Source organism: Thunnus thynnus, chromosome 23, assembly GCF_963924715.1.
Source record: "Thunnus thynnus chromosome 23, fThuThy2.1, whole genome shotgun sequence".
Taxonomy (NCBI): domain Eukaryota; kingdom Metazoa; phylum Chordata; class Actinopteri; order Scombriformes; family Scombridae; genus Thunnus; species Thunnus thynnus.
The window spans coordinates 9448997-9467486 of NC_089539.1; the positions used below are offsets into that span (position 1 = coordinate 9448997).

Genomic DNA, 18490 nt, shown 5'->3' on the forward strand with positions numbered 1-18490 from the left:
CCACCTCCTCCTTCTTCTGCTGCCCTTTTGGTATTGGATCTCCTATCAGTGATCTCGATTAGCCACTACTGGACGATATGAAAATAGAAATGATCGCCCAGCCCTATAGCAGAGTCACAAGAAAGACAGAGGTCCAGGTAGATGACAAACACACACAGGAAACATCGGCCTTTTAAGGTCTGTTATGTCTTTCAGAGACTGTGTGTCGGTGCAGGTAGATGAGTTTAGTTTGGTGGTGATTCCACTAAAGCCAGTCCAAAACAGAGTTAATCTCAGATGTGACTGAACAGCAGCCAAATGTGTTCTCAGAAAAACGCGCTTCCAATTTAAACAGTTTAAATTGGAAGTGATGTCAAATAAATGAGAGACAGACAGACTGATAAAAGGGAGCAGGTATACAACAGCATCTGTCTACTTAAAAAATCCTTCACAAGGGAATACAAGTAAGATTTGATCATAAAAAAATATTTACTCAGTATCCAATTACCAACTTTTTCCTTTCAATTGCCTCTCACGTCAAGGTCTTCTTCAGTGAATGGAGTTTACTCAGTTTTCATGGAGATGGCTCAGTAGTTACTCAACAGGTGGTTGTTTATCACGTGACCTGTCATCATATGGGTGAAGTTCCATGAAGGAACATGTATGCCTAATGGATGAAATGATGCCTTTTTTAAAAAAAACTTAAAGGAATAGTTTGACATTATTTCTTTTGTTGCTGAGAGTTAAATCAGAAGATCGCAGTAGCTGGAGCAAGCAGTTGGTTAGCTTCGCTTAGCATAAAGTCTGGGAACAGGGAAAATAAGCTTGCCTGGCTCTGTCCGAAGTTAATAAAACCAGCAAACCAGTATCTCTTAAGTTCATTCATTAGTTGGGCTTTAGCTAAGCTAACAGCTTGTTGGCTATAACAAAGTGATGTCAATCTTTGCAACTAACTCTGTTATTCATAATGTGTACTCTGTGCACGGTGTCATGTGCACTCTCAGCTCTTGTCTTGTCAAAAGGAATGATACAAAGTAGAAAAATCGATCTTAAGTGCTCAAAATGGTAACAAAATAGATTAAGTTAAGATTATGAAATTAGGAAAGATTAATTAAACCCTACTCAGATGAATGTGATGAGTAACTTTTATCATCATATTGTTGAGAATTAACATAAGAACAAAATATCCCTAACCGATACACGCACATGCAAATAAGACAATTTAAAACACATCAACAGCTACGATATGGATGACAAGTTTTCAGAGCAAGCAGGCGTGTTTGAGCTCTGTTTTGAAGACTTTAACTTTGTGAATATTTTAGAGCCCCTGGTCCCAGCTCTCGTTTTTAATAGACTTAAGATTTGTTGTTCAGTTTGGAGTTGACTTTCTCCTCATTGCATAAGCCTGACCGCACAAGGACAACGATACACACTTTCACAAATGTATGCTCACATAAATTGTCTGACAAACATGTTCCCAGAAGTACACACGCACACACACGCACACACACACACACACACACACACACACACAGAGAAAGGTAGCTCCCTTAAGAGGTGGCAAACATTTTGTCAAGAAAGCAGAAAGTTTCCCTTGCAAAGTGAAGTGTGTCATTTACAGACTATGTAATCCCAGGTGGAGGAGTTTGGTTTGTGATTGAACTCGGCTAACAGACTCAAAGCAAACAGTCGAGGTTTTAAAACAAGAGTTTAGAAATAAAACCTCATTAAATAGTGAATACTGACAGACAAATAAATAAGAAAGAGACCGACAACATAAAACGCCATGTGGTTTCAGAAACTGAAGAGACTTTCTTACTGAATATCTACAGAGCTGAATTAATGAGTCCCATGTGGAACCCACTAGCACTAGCGTGTGTGAGAGTGTGTCTGTGTGCATGTGTGTTACAAATAGACAGGTGTGTTGGTAGAGGCTATTACCAGTTACTTTCTAAAGTTTTTATTTGGGCCTGTACAACTATCTGTACACAAGTGCCAGGGAGTTATGCATATAATGTAATGCATATATAAAATGGTTTAGTGCTTTTAATTTTGATGCAATGTTGTACCATGGCTTAATTGGACAGTACAATGATTGAAGTTATTGCCATTTCAATGAAAACAGATTTTATGATGGACATGTAAAGGCATACTTCAATGTTTTGGGGAGTATGCTCATACATTTCCTCATGGACACAGTCAGGAGACAGTTAGCTTAGCTGGGACATAGCCTGGCTCTGTCTAAAGGTAACAAAATCAACCTACCAGAACCTCTAAAGCTCAAAATAATGCGTCATAGTGTTTGTTTAATCCAAACAAATCCGTTTTTCGAGACAGATCCGAAACGTAATTTAATCTAGTTAGTAAGAAGAAAAAGATAAACAGAGAAATACTGTATTTTGGACAGTATGTATGATGTTAAATATGGTATATCAAAGAACAAAACAGAGGAAAAGATTGTATTTCACGCCAAATTTAATTTTTCATCACAAAAGAATATATTTTTCTTGTTCAATCATTATTTTTTCATCAGTGTAAGCTTGTAAGACTGAATTCTTTCTTCTATCTCCTCTATTTCCTTTTCTTTCTCTGCTTCCTTTCTTCTCCTGTCTCTTTTTCAAACTCTCTCTCTCTCTCTCTCTCAGGGTTACCTGCCAGCTAATGCAGAGAGGAGAGAAAGCGTCCTACAGAGGAAGAGACAGGAATATTTTGGCTTCATCCAGCAATACTACGACTCCCGCAACGACGAACACCATCAGGACACATACAGACAGGTATACATGCTCATGCACTCCAAACCACACACAAACATATATTTTTTCTTCATGTAATGATTTCTATTACATTGCTTTTTTCCTCCCCCGCACACCTGTCTGAATCCCAGAATTTGAAGGACAGGAATGAGAGAAGGACAACAAAAGGCTCCATTTCCAATTACAAGAACAGCTTCTTGTCACTAATGTATTCCCTCAGCAAAAACCCAGGACACAAAGATATTCATGTGTATGTTTGTGTGTGTGTGTGTATCTGAGAAAGAGTGTGTCTTGACAGGGTTGCGCCCTGCAGCCTGGATTACTGAAACCAGTTATCTGGCAAAAAGTGCTTTTCCATGTTTTTTTCCGCTCTCTGTCCCTTCCTTCTTCCCCTCATGTACTCATAGGACCGTTGTCTGTCTGTCTGTGTTGACATGGAGGCAGTGTGGTCGAGCTCTGTTCACAGAGCAGACACAACCCGCCCCGAGCTTCAGAGAGCTGCTTAAATGAACTCTTGTGTTTGGCTTTGAAAATAATATCTAGTTTTACTGTCTTTTCTGTCTGTATTTATCTCTCTCTCTCTTTCTCTGTCCCCCCAATACTCTTTCATTTTAACACTCAACTACTTCCCATTCATTTCAAGCCGATAAGCAACATCAAAGTGGGCTGTAGATAGCGAAAACCCACATTTTTCATATTCTGTCCAATTTCCCATTGATCTCTTCTGCACTGTGCCAGAAAGCCAGCATACTTTGTTTTGATGATTGTTTGGCTCGCATCTTGAAGCCTCTTTTTCTGCCAAATTCCGCTCATTCAAGCACTGTTTGTGTTGATGGAGAAAGGGATGATTTCTAGTGATTTTTTGTTGTTGCCGTGTGTGATTACGTGTGTTTGTTCATATGTCAGTTTATGTTTCGTGTCTAATGTGTTTAAATGGCTTTAGATATATTTACGTACATGAACCTATATGTTTGTCTGTTTATGTGTCTGTATTCATACAGGGTGGTCCATCAGCCAGTCTGAATTTCTCCATCTGTGTCCATAGTTTGTGTCTCTTCTCGTGTCTGTCCATCTGTCTCCTTAATATATCCGTTTATGTAGTTGGTAACCTGCCCAAACAGCTTCTGCATGTGTATACATATGCATATGGATGTAGCCACTGTAGAAGTCCCAGCCTGCACTGCAAGCTTTTTGAAGTACTGCTGCAGTTTCATTCCATCCCAAAAGAAAGTGTTTTAAAAAAAAAAAAAAAAAAAATCAAGCTTTGCCTTTTATAAAGCTGTCAGAATACACAAGATAAGTCTGGTAGCTTGTTGGATGAAAGACACTGGAGATGTGTGTTTGAAGCAACTGTTAAAGTTGCATTAAACTGCCCCCACTAAGGGGCAGTAAAACCAAACATTTGCTTGTTATATTTTGGGTTTGTCAAGCTCTGGTGGCTAAAGTTTAAGCAATCATCCAGCAGTAAAAACGTTGGCAACCCAGTGGAATCCTTCCCGCTACCGGTCAGATGTAAGCTCAACATTCGTTTGCTTGCTTGCTGTTTGTCTTGGTTTCTTCCACTCTTTTAACCAGTCGTTTATTGACGTTGTCACTCAGTCATTTTGCACTTTGCAGAGGCAGTTTGAACTCAACCATACAGGCAAGCAACTCGACGAACTGAATGCTGCTGGAAGTTGTATAGAAATGTTGATTCCCAGTGGGATCAGTAGTATAAGCATTATATGGAATCATTTTACTCAGTGTCATTTGACTAAGTTTTAATATCACACATAACACCCATTGAGGGCAGTACATTTGCATTCACTTGTTGAAGGAAAATTCCAGATTTTCTTTTGTAGATAATTGTATTGGGATCTACTTTAGTCAGTAGATCCTCCATTATTAGAATAAGACCCAGGTCGATGAATCTAAGAATTTTCCTTTAAGTCTTGACATGCTCATTTCCTACAGCTAGTTAAAAACTGCTCTAAATGCCGAGGACAAGAGCATGAAGGGGACTTCTACAGTGGTACTCGTGAGTGCAAATGTGCGCGTATGTGTGTGTGTGAGTGTGTTTATCTAACACTTTCTCTCCCATGTTGCTGTCAGATCCACATAGACATTCCTAGGATGAGTCCTGAGACTTTGGTGCTGCAGCCAAAGGTGACAGAGGTAAGGTGGACAGGACTGTGAATATAGCTCAATCCCCCAGTCCTGTCAGCAACAAGCCACACACTCTCGCAAACAGTCCGATGCAATCTGGACTATTTTCAGTTGGCTTGGCTCCAGCTGCTGTCCCGCATCCGTCTGGCTCCCTTCTGACGAATCTGTCCTCCTGTTATATTGTTAATCTGTGGGGTAGACACTCTGAAATGGTGGAAACGTGGTCTTATACACACACACAAGCACATACTGTACTATCACAGATATAACTTGACATGCATAGACACATATAAGCATTTAAGATCACTGCCGCCATCCATTTCAGACCACCGAAACCCCCCGTCCGCCTTCAATCAAGGACACCAATCCACTAACTGTTGCTCTCTCTCTCTCTGATCTGTGCTAACCTGCCCGTTGCTTCAGTGTTTGTCTTTTTTCTCTCTTTCTCTCTCTGCAGATTCACATTGACATACCGAGAACTAATCCTCTTATTCCTCTCTTTCAACAAGCTTCTGTCCAAGAGGTGAGACCCCCCCTGCTGCACACACACCACCTCACCTAGCAGGGTTTTCCCCTCTGCTTTTGGGCAGATTTGGGTGGTAGCCAGTAGCGAGTAGCTGTATGACACACTGACATTGTATGAAATACAGAGAAATAAGGCTAGACTGAAAGTCAATGAAGAATCATAGTCTAGATACAGAATAAATGATCTTATGGGGTGTGTTTATGGTATCAGTGGGTGTCATGTTAGTATAATCATAAAACTAAAGAAAAGAACATTCAGAAAGGAGAGTGCAGCATGAAAAATATTCATGAGTCAACACGTAGAGTTTTTTTTGGTGTGTTTTCCTTTAACATCTGCCTAGGAGTTTGAAATGGGAAAACCCTTGCTGTTGCACACTGCATGACCTGGCATGGACGAACAACAAACACACACATACAGACGGCCCACAGAACTAAGAACACACAGAGAAGAACCGAATCATACCTGCAGTCATGCATGATATCAGATACACATAAATCTCCACCCTGCATGGTTAGCACTCTCATGAAAGCTTCTTTGTTCTGCTTTGTTAGTGCTACTGAACAAAGCATATCTTGTCACTGCTGGGTACTGTGTTGTAGGGGATATAGAAACTAATTATCTTAAAAGCCTCTTAAGCATTATCTTTGATAAAACAATAACTATCAGAGGTAGTTAGAGCACATTAGAAAAACATATGGCAAGGCGGACATTACTGGACCAAGATGCTGAATCCTTACTCTTTGTAAGTTGCTTTTGGATAATAGTGTTACTCACGGTAAATATTTGAAGTGTAAATGCGGTTCGAGTCACTTTTTGTTTCTGCTGCGGTGTAAGAATAAGCATGTGTGTTAGAGGTTGGCTCAGCAGGCCTACGGGACTATTAGCACAGCTCCTCAATACAACTTAACGCTAAAATTAACTCGACGCCATTCATTTCTATGGGGTTAAGTAGATCGTATTATTACAGTGCTTCTGGGAGGCCCTGCCATACATAGAACCACTGGCCTGAGAAGCAGCAGAGGTAGAAATATCTCATAATGAGGTGCAGGCTAATGAGGTGGCCAGGGCTCTCTTACCTTCAGTGTGTGTGTGTGAATACACCTACACATACAATAGGTGTGAGCAAACACACGCATATACACTCCTAAAAGCACAGACAGCAATGTATGCATGTTTATACACATATAAATAAAGGCAATCGGAGCACAAACTCATACACAAGCACATGAATTCATACACACTCAGTCACACACAGTTCTCCAGGTAACGCCACCTCCCGTTGCCCCTGTATTGTTAAGGATACGACTCTGTAACCTGGGTGGTAAGGAGGGAATAAATAAGATCAGACGAGGAGAGTGGCTCTGTACGCTAACCTCTCTCTTTACCTTCTTTTGTACAGTATATACTATGGCCGTCTATATTCTTTTTTATCTCCCCCCTTACCTCCTTTTCCCCTCTTGTCCTCCCAGAAGCCATGTCTCTCTCCCTCGCGGTCCCTGTTTACCAGCTCCCCTCTCTTTGCGTGCCAAATGAAAGCCACCAGAGTGCATTGAAATATTCAGGCAGCGTTGCTCCTCTTATATTTTGGTATTCAACTGACTCCAATGGCCCCCCCGTTTTTTTTTATTTTTATACGGTTATACTTGCTGCGGCGCCACCTGAAAATCACCTCTGCTTCATTTCATTCAGTTGTTTGTCTCTGCGCTCCCCTCATGGGGCTCGGGGAGATTTAGCCAAGATGGAAGGCAGTCAACAGTCTGTTCCATTTTGGGGAGAGAGGGATATTGAAGCAATTCTGCAGTGATTTCCTAAGTGGTATCTAAGTGTTTGAGTTTTTCTTGTTTTGGAGAACAATGCAGTCTTCACAAGATGCAGATAATCAGCAATTACAAGTTCCCGACGTGAGAAGAAAACGCTCACTTTTGCCTCCAAATTGTGATTACAGGCTGAATGAGCAGGATTTATTATTAGAGCTTGGTGTCTTTTTTTTTTTTTCATTTAAACATTTAACTGATGCCTTTCAAGTAAAGAGTGCGTGCACATGTAGCAATTTGAGATACTGAACCTATCGTCTTTTGACAGTGGGATCGTCTTTTAAACCTCCAGACCCCCCTTTTACTCCTTTTCACTTTGTGTGTGAGATGTCAATGAAGAGTTCTTTGACTTGACACCATTTTTGTTGTATCAATTTCCTTCCTACCCCTTGAGATTACCCTTATCAGGGTCCCAAGGGGTCTGGAACTAATGGGATGGAGCCAAAGCATTATGACACAGGAGACTCGGGAAAGCTGATTTCCTGTCCTGGAGATGCACGGCATTACCAGAAGAATATGAAATTAATGTGAGATTAACAACATTTACAGGAATCTAGTTTGCCGTCTTTTGAAGACTAAATGAACTTCGGTCAAACCTGAAGACAACATTGTTCGGTTTGAAGCCGGTGCTTTCTCCTTGTCTTGGTTTTCTGTCATTCGCATTCAAATGTTGCTGCGCACAAACACACACAGGTGGGATTCTTTGCCAATAGTAAAGTGGGTGTGGGAAGGGTAGAGTGTGTATCAGTGGCGGCTGGTGAGGACAGGAGGAAAACCAACCCACAGTGTTTTGTTATTTTAAACTAGTCGGCTATTTATCTCTATTTTCTTTTGTTCAAAGTTAAAAGGGGCACATGGAACAAGATTTTAAAACACCATACACCAACATAATTTATAGCATAACATGTTAAATAATAGCAGCCCATATTCAAACAGAATGTAACATGGAATATTACAACAAACCGTATCATGCTATATCATTGTCACCCATCCGATGAAATTGGAGGGGGGACAATTTTATATAAAACAATTTGCTTTCAAAAACAAAAACCCCTGAGTGGTGAAAAGGCTGCTTCTTTAATGAAATGTAGCATATACATATCTTAGTATACAGAAATATATTAAGTACCACAAAGCTTATAATCTGATACAGGTACAGATCAGTGCTGAATACAAGAAATTACTTTAATCTTATTACTCAATATACAGCTCAGCTTAAAAACAAACAAGAATGAAGAAACTGTCAGAAGCAAGCAGCCAGACCTCCTGCACACTCATTCACTAATCACACGATATCAACAGGTGACTGAACAACAACTCAATGAAAAACTGGATCAATTCCAAATGAATCAAACTCCTTCCATGTGAGACGAGACAGCTCACTGTAACTTCAACAAGCAAACTACCTACAGCACATTATATAATCTCTGCTGCGTTCTGGTTAAGGAGATAAATTCAGCCACACAGAGAGACATTTAACAATCCAAGATGAAATTAGTGACCAAAGAGACAGAGAGAGAGAGAACATGTATCTGACTCCCGTTATCTGATGTTTCCATTGTGTCATGGAGATGAAGTATTCATGTCATAACACTGCATTTGTGGCTGTTGGTCATCTTGTTTGTTTGTTAACAGAACTGTGTCGCTGCTGGTTAACCGGTCTGATATCATTAGCAACAATGACAAACAAGCTAACTCTCCTGGTTGTTTCATTTAAATTATATTGTTAAATTTCTATTGTTGATGAGAGGAGTTCATTTTAGAACTCCACCGTAGTCCCGCTGTGTGTTGAGCCCGGACAACTGAGGCAGATAGGCCCGAGGCTGCGCCAGCAGAGCATAGCTCTCCATCCGCTCCCCTTCAGCTTCCTGCCACTCTTGCGCCGCCACTGTCCAAATCTATTCTCCCGTTAGCTTAACTGCAGTCCTTAACAGTCCTTCAGTGCTGCAACAACAAGCTAACTGTTGCATTTGCCAACACAAGTAGCTATCTACTGCTCTATAAAAAAGGGAAATGTAAATCTGAATAAAGGAAATTTGGACTCTGTTGAAAAGGTCTAAATAAAATGTAATTTCTCAGTGATGTGTTTAAAAGTAGTTTGCAATTTGGACATTATCATTTCTTCTCTAATATGCTACTCTATGAAATATGAATCTATTGCTTCACTGCCAGTTCATCACACTCACATACAACACAGTGGTGGAGAATTGAAGATGAAATTTGGAAATGATCATTGGATCAACACGATGTCAATATTGTATTCTGGTTGTTGATTTGTTAGGGAGGACGTCCTTTTGCAGTGTCATTTTACTTGAATTGGTCCATAACAGATTAGCATGAAAAAAATGAAGTACATGAAATTGATATGAAATCCCGCCCTGAGGAGGACAGCAGGAGCCCGTTCTCCTCCTCCGCTCTCCTCTCCTCCCGCCCTGCAGGTGTCCCTGTTGAAGCATTTTAATCAGCATTTCAATAATGGATTTTTTCCAAAGAAGACAGAAAAAATATGTTATAGATGACACTGAGATTTGGTATTTGTTTATTTCAACCAATTACTCTTTTTTTTATATTTTGGTCTCCCTTTTACCTCTCAAAAATAGAGGAGGAGCAACCTCCTCTGCCTCTATGGAGGAGCCTCCTGCCGTGTATGTGTGTGTGCATGGGTTCACATGCAGCGCTTCTCTGTGTCGGTGCCAATGTGAAATATGTATGTCAGCTTTTGAGGTTGCATGAAAAGAAAGTCCCATTACCCACTCCCCCTGCTAGCACCAGCACCTCTCCATGTTTGATGGATAGGGCTTTGATAAGGAAAGAGGAGGTGAGAGGTGTAGAGGCAGGTAAAGGGGATTTGAGGAGAAAGTGGCACAGGGAAAGCCAGAGAAAGTTGCATCTTCCCAATCTGTCTGACTGTCTTAATGTTGATGGAATTACTTTAAATAAAAATGAGGGGTTTTGTGCGCTCAGCTTTCAAAAAAACCAATATCACCATGACTGTGTTTTTTTTCCTTAAAACAATGAGCTATGAGGTTATTTAGAAAGTGACAGAGACATGACATACCCCCCAAAAAATATGAAGGTGTTTGATGGGTGTGGTGCAGAAAGGTGTGAGTGGGTTTCTGTATTTTTGGGAAAATCCATTTGAGCACTAGAAAAACAAGCTGAACATCAAGCCTCCTCTAATTCACTGGGGCTGACAGCATTAAACAGCCACCCATAACGAAGATGGAAGTGTTTGCTTTGCAAAAAAATATTGAGGAGCAGGGAGAGAGCCAGAGAGAGGAAGAGATGGAGGAGGTGCTCAGATGGGAAAAGCAAGAGACAGAGACAAACTGAGTGAAAAACAGAAGAGAGGAAGGACGAGACCAACAGCAAAGCAGAGTTTATTAGATTTCACTGTGATTGTACCTTATATGATTACATGTGACAAATAAACTTGATTGATTGATTGAGAACAAAGTTCCAAGTGAGCTTTTGGTGCACAAAATAATGCAGCTGAGAAACTGATGCGTGAGGTGTCGCTCTGTGCTGAGAGAGAGGAGTTAGCAAAGAAAATGCCATCATAGATAAGACTCTGCTCACCCAGTTTTAACATCCAAAATCCTTAGTGCAGATTCTTATTCTAAATAATTTATTTGAAAATCTTTAATTAAAAAAAGTTATTTGGGCAAACAGTCATAACCTAATTTGAAAACAAGTGTTTTAATTTACAGATTACCTAAAATACATTTAGACAATCAATACCAATATGAAGGTGAGACTATTCAAATACCTATTGCACACACGCAGACACAAAAAAAAACAAAAACAAAACAACACATACATTAAACATTTAACTTTAAGGCTTGAAGATAGAATATTTTATTCGCATCTCATGTAACATTGAACTCAAGTATTGAGGGTTTTAAGTCAGTGTTTTGTGATGCTGTTGTTAGAATATATGCTATTAAAGGTGCCCTGTGGAGTTTTCTTATAAACACAAAAGTTTTTTTTACATAAATTTTTTTTACTTAAATGCAGCGTGTGTATCCTAGAGACCTGATAAACATTTTGAAGGCATTTCCTTCCTCATAAAACATTTAAAAAACCAATTTTTAAAAAATATTGTAAATCCTCCATCGTTTAATCAATGTTTCCTAACATGCTTTTCTTGCTTGTCTTTGTTGGCGCATTCCTTCGCTTCTGTGCGCATTACTACCATCAGCTGTCAATTAGTAGGATAACTAAGCACATATGTGTCCTGCGTTCATAATACACCCCCCCCCCCCCCCCCCCAAAAAAAAAAAACAAAAACAAAAAACAGGACATTGCTCTATAGCACTACTAGTGTTCAAAAACTTCACAGGGTACCTTTAATGTTGTTCTTCCAACACATCCACCAACAAAGGAGATGAGGTTAAACAAAAATATGTTCAGCTTATGTGGAATGATGACTGCAAAAAAAAAGTCAATGTTTGAACCAAATGAATAATACCTTTAAAAAAGAAAGTCTACATCTATAGTTTTCCAACAAGGTCGTCCTCATTCAGCCGCTTTCCTCTCCTCGAGCTTGGCATGCCTCAAATTGTTTCGATTTCTATTACCACCCTCCACACCTCACTCACTTTCTGAAGTGTACACGTTTATGGAAACCTGTAATTCTAACCAGATGTTTTCTATGGCATGCCTTATTTGCTGTGCGAGAATAACTTTTAAAGGTGTCAGAAGATGTGAAATCTTTTACAGTGGAAGTTGATTTTTCAATTGGTTGATTGATAGATAACTCAAAAGATCAGGGGAGGGTTCATTGTTAGAGTTAAAATGTTTTAGTAAAGTCTTTAGTTTTATACTAAACATTTCCAGATTGTAGCCACTCTAATAGAAAGGTTAAATGCTTTTCTGTTTGGTGTTAGTGTAAATTCAATACATTTGTGCATTAGTGTTCAATCTACAGACTATTCTGACAGTATGTCTCTGTGTATGTTTGTGTGTAAGATTTTTGAACGGATCCTGTTTATTTGGGCCATCCGCCACCCGGCCAGCGGCTACGTGCAAGGCATCAACGACCTGGTCACGCCGTTCTTCGTCGTCTACGTCTTCGAGTACATCGGTGAGTAGCACCTCTCACTCTCTCTGCCTCTGATCTTTCCCTTTTAAAACTCCTAAATCTTTTATGTGATATGCTATTTATGTGAGGTCATGTGTGTCATCTTTTTTCCTGCCCCTCTATTGCAAGTGCTCCTCTCCGCAGTATAGAGCGGCACCTTTTGTAGCCGGCAAGACTCCGGTTTATTTGCCGGTTCATCACCACAGGTCACAGGGAGTCGACCCCAGGACTCTCAAGACAGTCTGTGTTTTAATATCTTTCTGGCCGTGGAACTATTCCTCCACCTCTGCCTCTTCTTTTTTTCTTCAGTTTATGTTTTAAATGCGCTCTATTTATCAAAGCGCTGTGTTTAATCGTTATGATTAGACGGGATGTGTTGAGTATGAGCGAGAGAACATGACATGTGTAGGCGTGCGCGTGTGCTCGTTTGCGCACGCTACATCGTTTTCTCCAGAGTTCTCCTGCTGTGTGCGTTTATGTTGAAAGTACAAACATACTTCGTCAAATACAAAGCACACACAGACTCTCAGCAGCTGAAACGGAAAACCAACAGTTGACGTTTCAGGAATGTACATTGTATGGATTGTATGGATCATAATTGTAAAAACTGTTGAGCTTATTTTCCACCTCAATAATACTTTATTTTCCCTTGTATTTTTTTCTTTTATGAGATAGTTGACACTATAGAAAGTAGTGATTCTGTGTTTGTATAGACAACATCAAATGCACAAAGTTACTATTGGTGCATAACATACTTTATAGTCAGTGTTTTTTTGTTCATGTGTCAAGGATTCCTCCATATTTTTCAGGAAGTTTATGAACAAACCCCACATATATTTATTATAAGTTTCTTTTACTTACTGCAAAAGTTATTTATTCCTATAGAATGAGACCACCTACTGACAGTTGTTTTTCTTCCAGTATAGAGCGAATGCTTTATTTTTGCAACATACTCCTTTTCTTTGTGTGTTTTGGTGATAATCGGCAGTAAGAATAGCTGCTGAAGCACACACATTATACAGAAATGCGACCGTAAGCAATGGGAATTGACCCCTTGCTGTCATGACAGGTTTTTAAGTAGTAACAGCTCTACCGGACATGTCCAGCCCCTATTAATGCATCCCGGCAATATACTGTGTTTGTGTAGTTTTTTTTTATTTTTTTAATGTTTTGGCCCATCAAGCTCTCTTTGAAGCCATTCAAAGTAGAACTACCGAATGGAAACCACAATGCTCTGTGGAGTACCTTGCACACTCTGAACCAGCCGCGGTCACGGAGGTACAATTAGGATCCACACGTTAAGTGCTTGTAAGCACGCAAGAGGTTGGAATCTCTGACCCCTGTTCTCATTTGGCACACAGCACTTTACTCAGCGTTAGTGAGAGTTTAAAGAAAATCTTAACTTCTACTTTAACTTCTTTTTAGTATAATGCAATACAGTACAGAAGCAGCATCACAAGCTACAGTCCAACCTTCAGAATGACCATGAAGTTCAACTTGGAGCCCTCCATAAAACAGTTTCAACAAAATCCTGAACATTACACCCTTCATGAGGATATGATTTATTGCTTTGCTCTTTTATTAGACTACATTAGTTTTTATCTAGCTGTCCCTATTAAACTGTAAACTATTCCAAAATGAGATTTCTGTCGATTGAAAATATGACTGATATTAGATCCAGTTAGAGCTGCAATGATCAGTCGATTAATCGATTCGTTGTCAACTATTAAATGAATCACCAACTATTTTGATAATTGTTAATCATTTGTGATCATTTGTAAGAAAAAAAATATCCAAATTCTCAGATTCCAGCTTCTCAAAGGTGAATATTTCTTTGTTTCTTTCGTCCTCTGTGATAGTAAACTGAATATCTTTGGTCGGAACAAAACAAGACATTTGAGAACGTCACCTTGTGCTTCAGGAACAGTGATTGACATGTTTCATTTTCTGACATTTTTGACAAACAATTGAGATTAAATGAGAAAATAATGGACAGATTAATCAATAATAAAAATAATCATTAGTTGCAGCCTTAGATCCGGTACGACTTGAAGACATTCACTTACAAAACAGCTTATAAAACAGTGTCTTACAAATAGAATTATCTATAAATATGAAATCTTTACACATCAAATGTAATGATTTTCTTTTATGAAACAGTTGGTAAACAGCGCTGTTGTAGTAAGGAAACATACGCAGGTACATAAAGACTGCATGTCTCTTAACCACAGTGACTAGTTGTGAGCACAATGACGTGTGAAGACGTGACCCACCTGACTGTTTTTTTTTTCTTCATTTAGCCTCTCTTGTCCTTCACTTGTTCCTTTCTTTTCCTTTATCATATTCTCCTGTGTCTTGTTCCATCTGCCTCGTCTGTAACTCTTTCATTTTCCGACTTCTCCTCTTCTTCATCCCTACCTCTCTCTCTCTCTCTCTCTGCATTTGTTTCTCTTCCTTTCTTTGCCTTTTTCTGTGGGCGAGTCAGATTCTTGTCAGATCTTCAAAGCATCACCCCGTGCTTTGTTCCCCTGCATCTCCATGTGCTGATGAGCCTCGAATAACACACACAGCCAACAAACCTTCAAATGTGCCTGGCTGGCATTGTACATGATGGGTTGATGCGCTGTGTTGTTGTTGTTAGGTGCTCTTGTTTTCTGATGCAGAGAGAGGTTTGGCTTTTTCATGGGCCTAATTTTGGTCCTTTGTGGAGGAGTAGGAAGTGTGAGATATACTCTCTGATGCTTTCCTGTTCTCTCGCACTCTCTGGCTGTCTCTCTTCTTCTCTCTCAATCTCTCTTTCCCCTCCCTGCATTGTAAGTATGCTCATGAATGCATCTTGAAAGTGGGAAGTTTCTTTTTAAGTCGGAATGTATTTCTTCAAGAATCATTATTAAAAAAAAAAAAAAAATACTCATACACCCCATGGGTAACGCAAACATATAACTATCACACTTGGCACACAAACAAACATTAAAATAGTCATGTTTGAAGGTGTTTGTAGGTCATACACCCGAGATACTCATCTCTACGACTTTTCCTTTTCTTCTCTGAATGAGGTCAAAGATACAGGAGGCCTGAGAAACAAAAGGGCCTTTGAATTTCAAGTGAATTAAATCTATAATTTAATGTATTTTTTCTCTCTATGAATCTCTCTCTCTTTTTATTTTTTTAGCATGACTCAGCAGCCGTACACAACGTTACCTCCACGTGGGGAAAACATGCGCAGGAAGACTATTTATTCCAATCAGGGAGAAACAATACAGATGAAGTGTTTACACGGTTATTAGGTGTTAATATTTTCCTGTTGAAAGGATTATCAAAGGTTTACACCAGCCCTCTCTACCAGATTGAAAATTCTTTCCAGTCGGGCCGGTCTCTTCCGAATGAAGTGGTGACACAAGGGATTTTTATTCTGATTGGACTCTTATTCTGATAATTATTGGACTATTAGGGTCCATGTAAACGTAGCCTATATCTCTGTTGTTTTTGAGTCTCTTCAGTCATTATTTGTCAAAGGTTTTTATTTCTTTCCGCCACCACATCTGTACAGGTGGCCCTCAGCAGCAGGCAGGGATTATGTGGCTTGCTCAAGGACACACCAATAGTGAGGAAGCTTGAACACAGGGTCAAAGAAACTACCCCCCCCTAAAATGTCAGTCAAACTCTGCCGCCCACAAAATGCCCCTGAATGTTTGTTAGTTTGCGTGAATTAACTTGTCTTCTTTTCGTTGTGAGATTTTTAAACTGTCACTTTGTTAGCGTCTCTTGTTTTTCTTTTTAGCTCCTTCGCTTTATTTCTCTTGTCTTCTTTTTCCAAGTCACATAACAGCCTCAGTCTGGCACTGCAGCGCTTGTTCAGCTGCCATACACTCCATTTACCTTTTGATGATGCAATACAGGGTGATGGCTCGACCTCTTAAACACTCTACACATCTTCGCAGCACTTCTCCTTTTCTTCCTGTCGCCAGCTTTCATCAACACCCGACTGTTAATCCAGACTGAAAAGTTCCAATTGGTAGATTATTGATAAACTCCTCCGATGCCATGAAAGGAAAAAATACCACTAATGTCGTTGTGTATCCAACTGGACTGTTAAGCAATCTAGCAGGTCTCCCTCTTATCAAAGGAGAAATTGATCCGGAGAGTCTATCGTTCCTGTTCCCCAGCTGTGAGGCATTACTTTGCTTTTGTCTCCTCTCTAACTTCCACAGTGTAGTGCCTCTCCCATTAGTCGACAATAATAGTCATCTAATTAAGGCCAGGATGGGCCATGACGGGCCAAGGAACAGGGCCAGTTCTCCTTTAATGTGGAGCGGAAATTGATCGGCCAGTGGATCCATAATGTAATCTGCATGCCAATGTCTAAGTATGGATCCACACTGAAGAAAGATGAGAACAAGAGAGCAGGTTAGTGAGACAAGGAAAGAGATGAAGTAGTATATTAGAAGGTGGCCAAAAATTAAAAAAAAAAACAAAACTCAAGAGAGGTAAAGGTTCGACAGAAAGAAGAGAACAGTGAGTGAAAGATAATCAGAACATGAACGGAGACAAACACAGCATCAGAAAATAACAGTAGCCTCTTGGTGTCTCTCTCTTGCAGGCTTAAGAGAGAGAGAGAAAGAGTGAGGGCATGTAGAATGACAGAGAGGGACAAACAACAGAGCAGGAAAACAAGATTTTCAAAAAAGGAGAAAATGACCAGCTTAGAAAATGCCCCCATGCTGTCAGGAAGCAGCCGAGCCAGGCAGTCCTTCCTCCTATCAACAAAGAGATGAATGGCCTGGCGCGCCCTATCACCATTCTCCACTTTGAAGCTGTACTTGTCATAGCAGGCCGAAAGTGGCTAGCAACAGCTCCTCTGTTAACAGCTTCTCTGTTGCTAGGATTTTATGGAAAAAAAGTCAGCAATTAGCTCAGTTCTGAGAATGTTGGTCACCGCTGTGAGAAAGCACTGTATAGGATTTATATGACACCCTGAAGAGCCAACCAAGAGCTTCATGTATATACTATGGTTCATAGAATAACAGTACATACTATAGCTGCTCCCACAGTGAAGTATGTTGTCCCGTTGTTTTCTTTTTTCCTCCTTTTTGTTAGCATGAAGGGAGTTCTGAAAGCCAGTTTGACAGGCTATATTGTAAAGTATGAACCACAATAGCTCCTTAAAGCTGCTATAATCAACATTTTTATAGTAATAATACATCAAATGACTGTTTGTAATGTGAATGGTTTTCCAGGTAGTGTTGAACCCAGAGAGAATTGTCACCCCAACTCTGTAGTTCCCCTCAGTTAAACGAAGCCTGACAGCGCATTTCAACTTATCGTTTTGGTTTTCGGGTTGGCAACTTCACTATTTGGTTCACCGCTCTCATCAGCGTCCAGCATCCAGCTGAACTAGCTCTTGGTGCACGCTACCTGCCGAGCACCAAATGGCGACTAGCAGGTGAACTTAGTGGAGCATTTAGCTGCTAAAAGAGCCACATATTTTTCTCAGGACAGCAAAAGCTGACTATAAAGAGAGTGAATATTGCACTCCCATCCATTAGGTGGACACAAATATCACTCCAAATGCTTATGTGGCTCTGTATCCCTAATAATTTACACATATCAGCTTGAAAGATGATAATATGTCAGTTTTGTATTTTCTGCTTGTTTCACCTGAATTTCATGAAGATGTACTGTGTGCAGGGTTAATGTTAACACAATTTTCACCTCATGAAATAAAACATATGGGCTCATCAGTAACATAAATTCCATTCATTTGCCAAAAGACAATGGAACATAGTGTTTTTTGGTTAACTTCCGCAAGCCATTGTCTATACACCATAGACTGTATATAAAGATGGATGCAGCGAGGTGTGACATCACCAATTGGTTTGCACTGGAGCTGGTCTGAAGACCAGTGTTGCAGCTTATTATGCACCTTAGTACCGTTAAAGGGTAGTACTTATTATACAGCCAAAGGCAGTTACCTAGAGAAAGAAAAAGCACTCTGTATGCAACATTAGAAAAAAAAAAAAGAGTTAGCAGGGTCAAAAGTTCTCAAACTTTTTCTTAATTTTAAAAAATCATGATGTACTTTATACCATTTTGTAGGCATATGTTGGAGCTCTTGTAGAAATAGGATAATGTAGTGAGCAGGGCCCTTGAGGAAGAAAGGACGAGGACAAACCTAAAATGTTCTAGGTTA

The 18490-nt window shown here is 39.9% G+C and overlaps 1 protein-coding gene across 3 annotated transcripts in view; it reads left to right on the plus strand.

The window, feature by feature from the left end:
- The window catches only part of tbc1d22a (TBC1 domain family, member 22a), a 133592-nt gene that overhangs the window by 33052 nt on the left and 82050 nt on the right, over window positions 1-18490 (plus strand). For 2 of the 3 annotated variants that reach the window (XM_067581371.1, XM_067581373.1), the window contains exons 7-9: window positions 2625-2753; window positions 5335-5400; window positions 12189-12303. In XM_067581371.1, coding sequence (XP_067437472.1) covers window positions 2625-2753; window positions 5335-5400; window positions 12189-12303 — 310 coding nt within the window. Of the gene's footprint in view, window positions 1-2624; window positions 2754-4823; window positions 4887-5334; window positions 5401-12188; window positions 12304-18490 lie in introns of all 3 variants that reach the window. The other variant, XM_067581372.1, reaches the window with a different exon arrangement.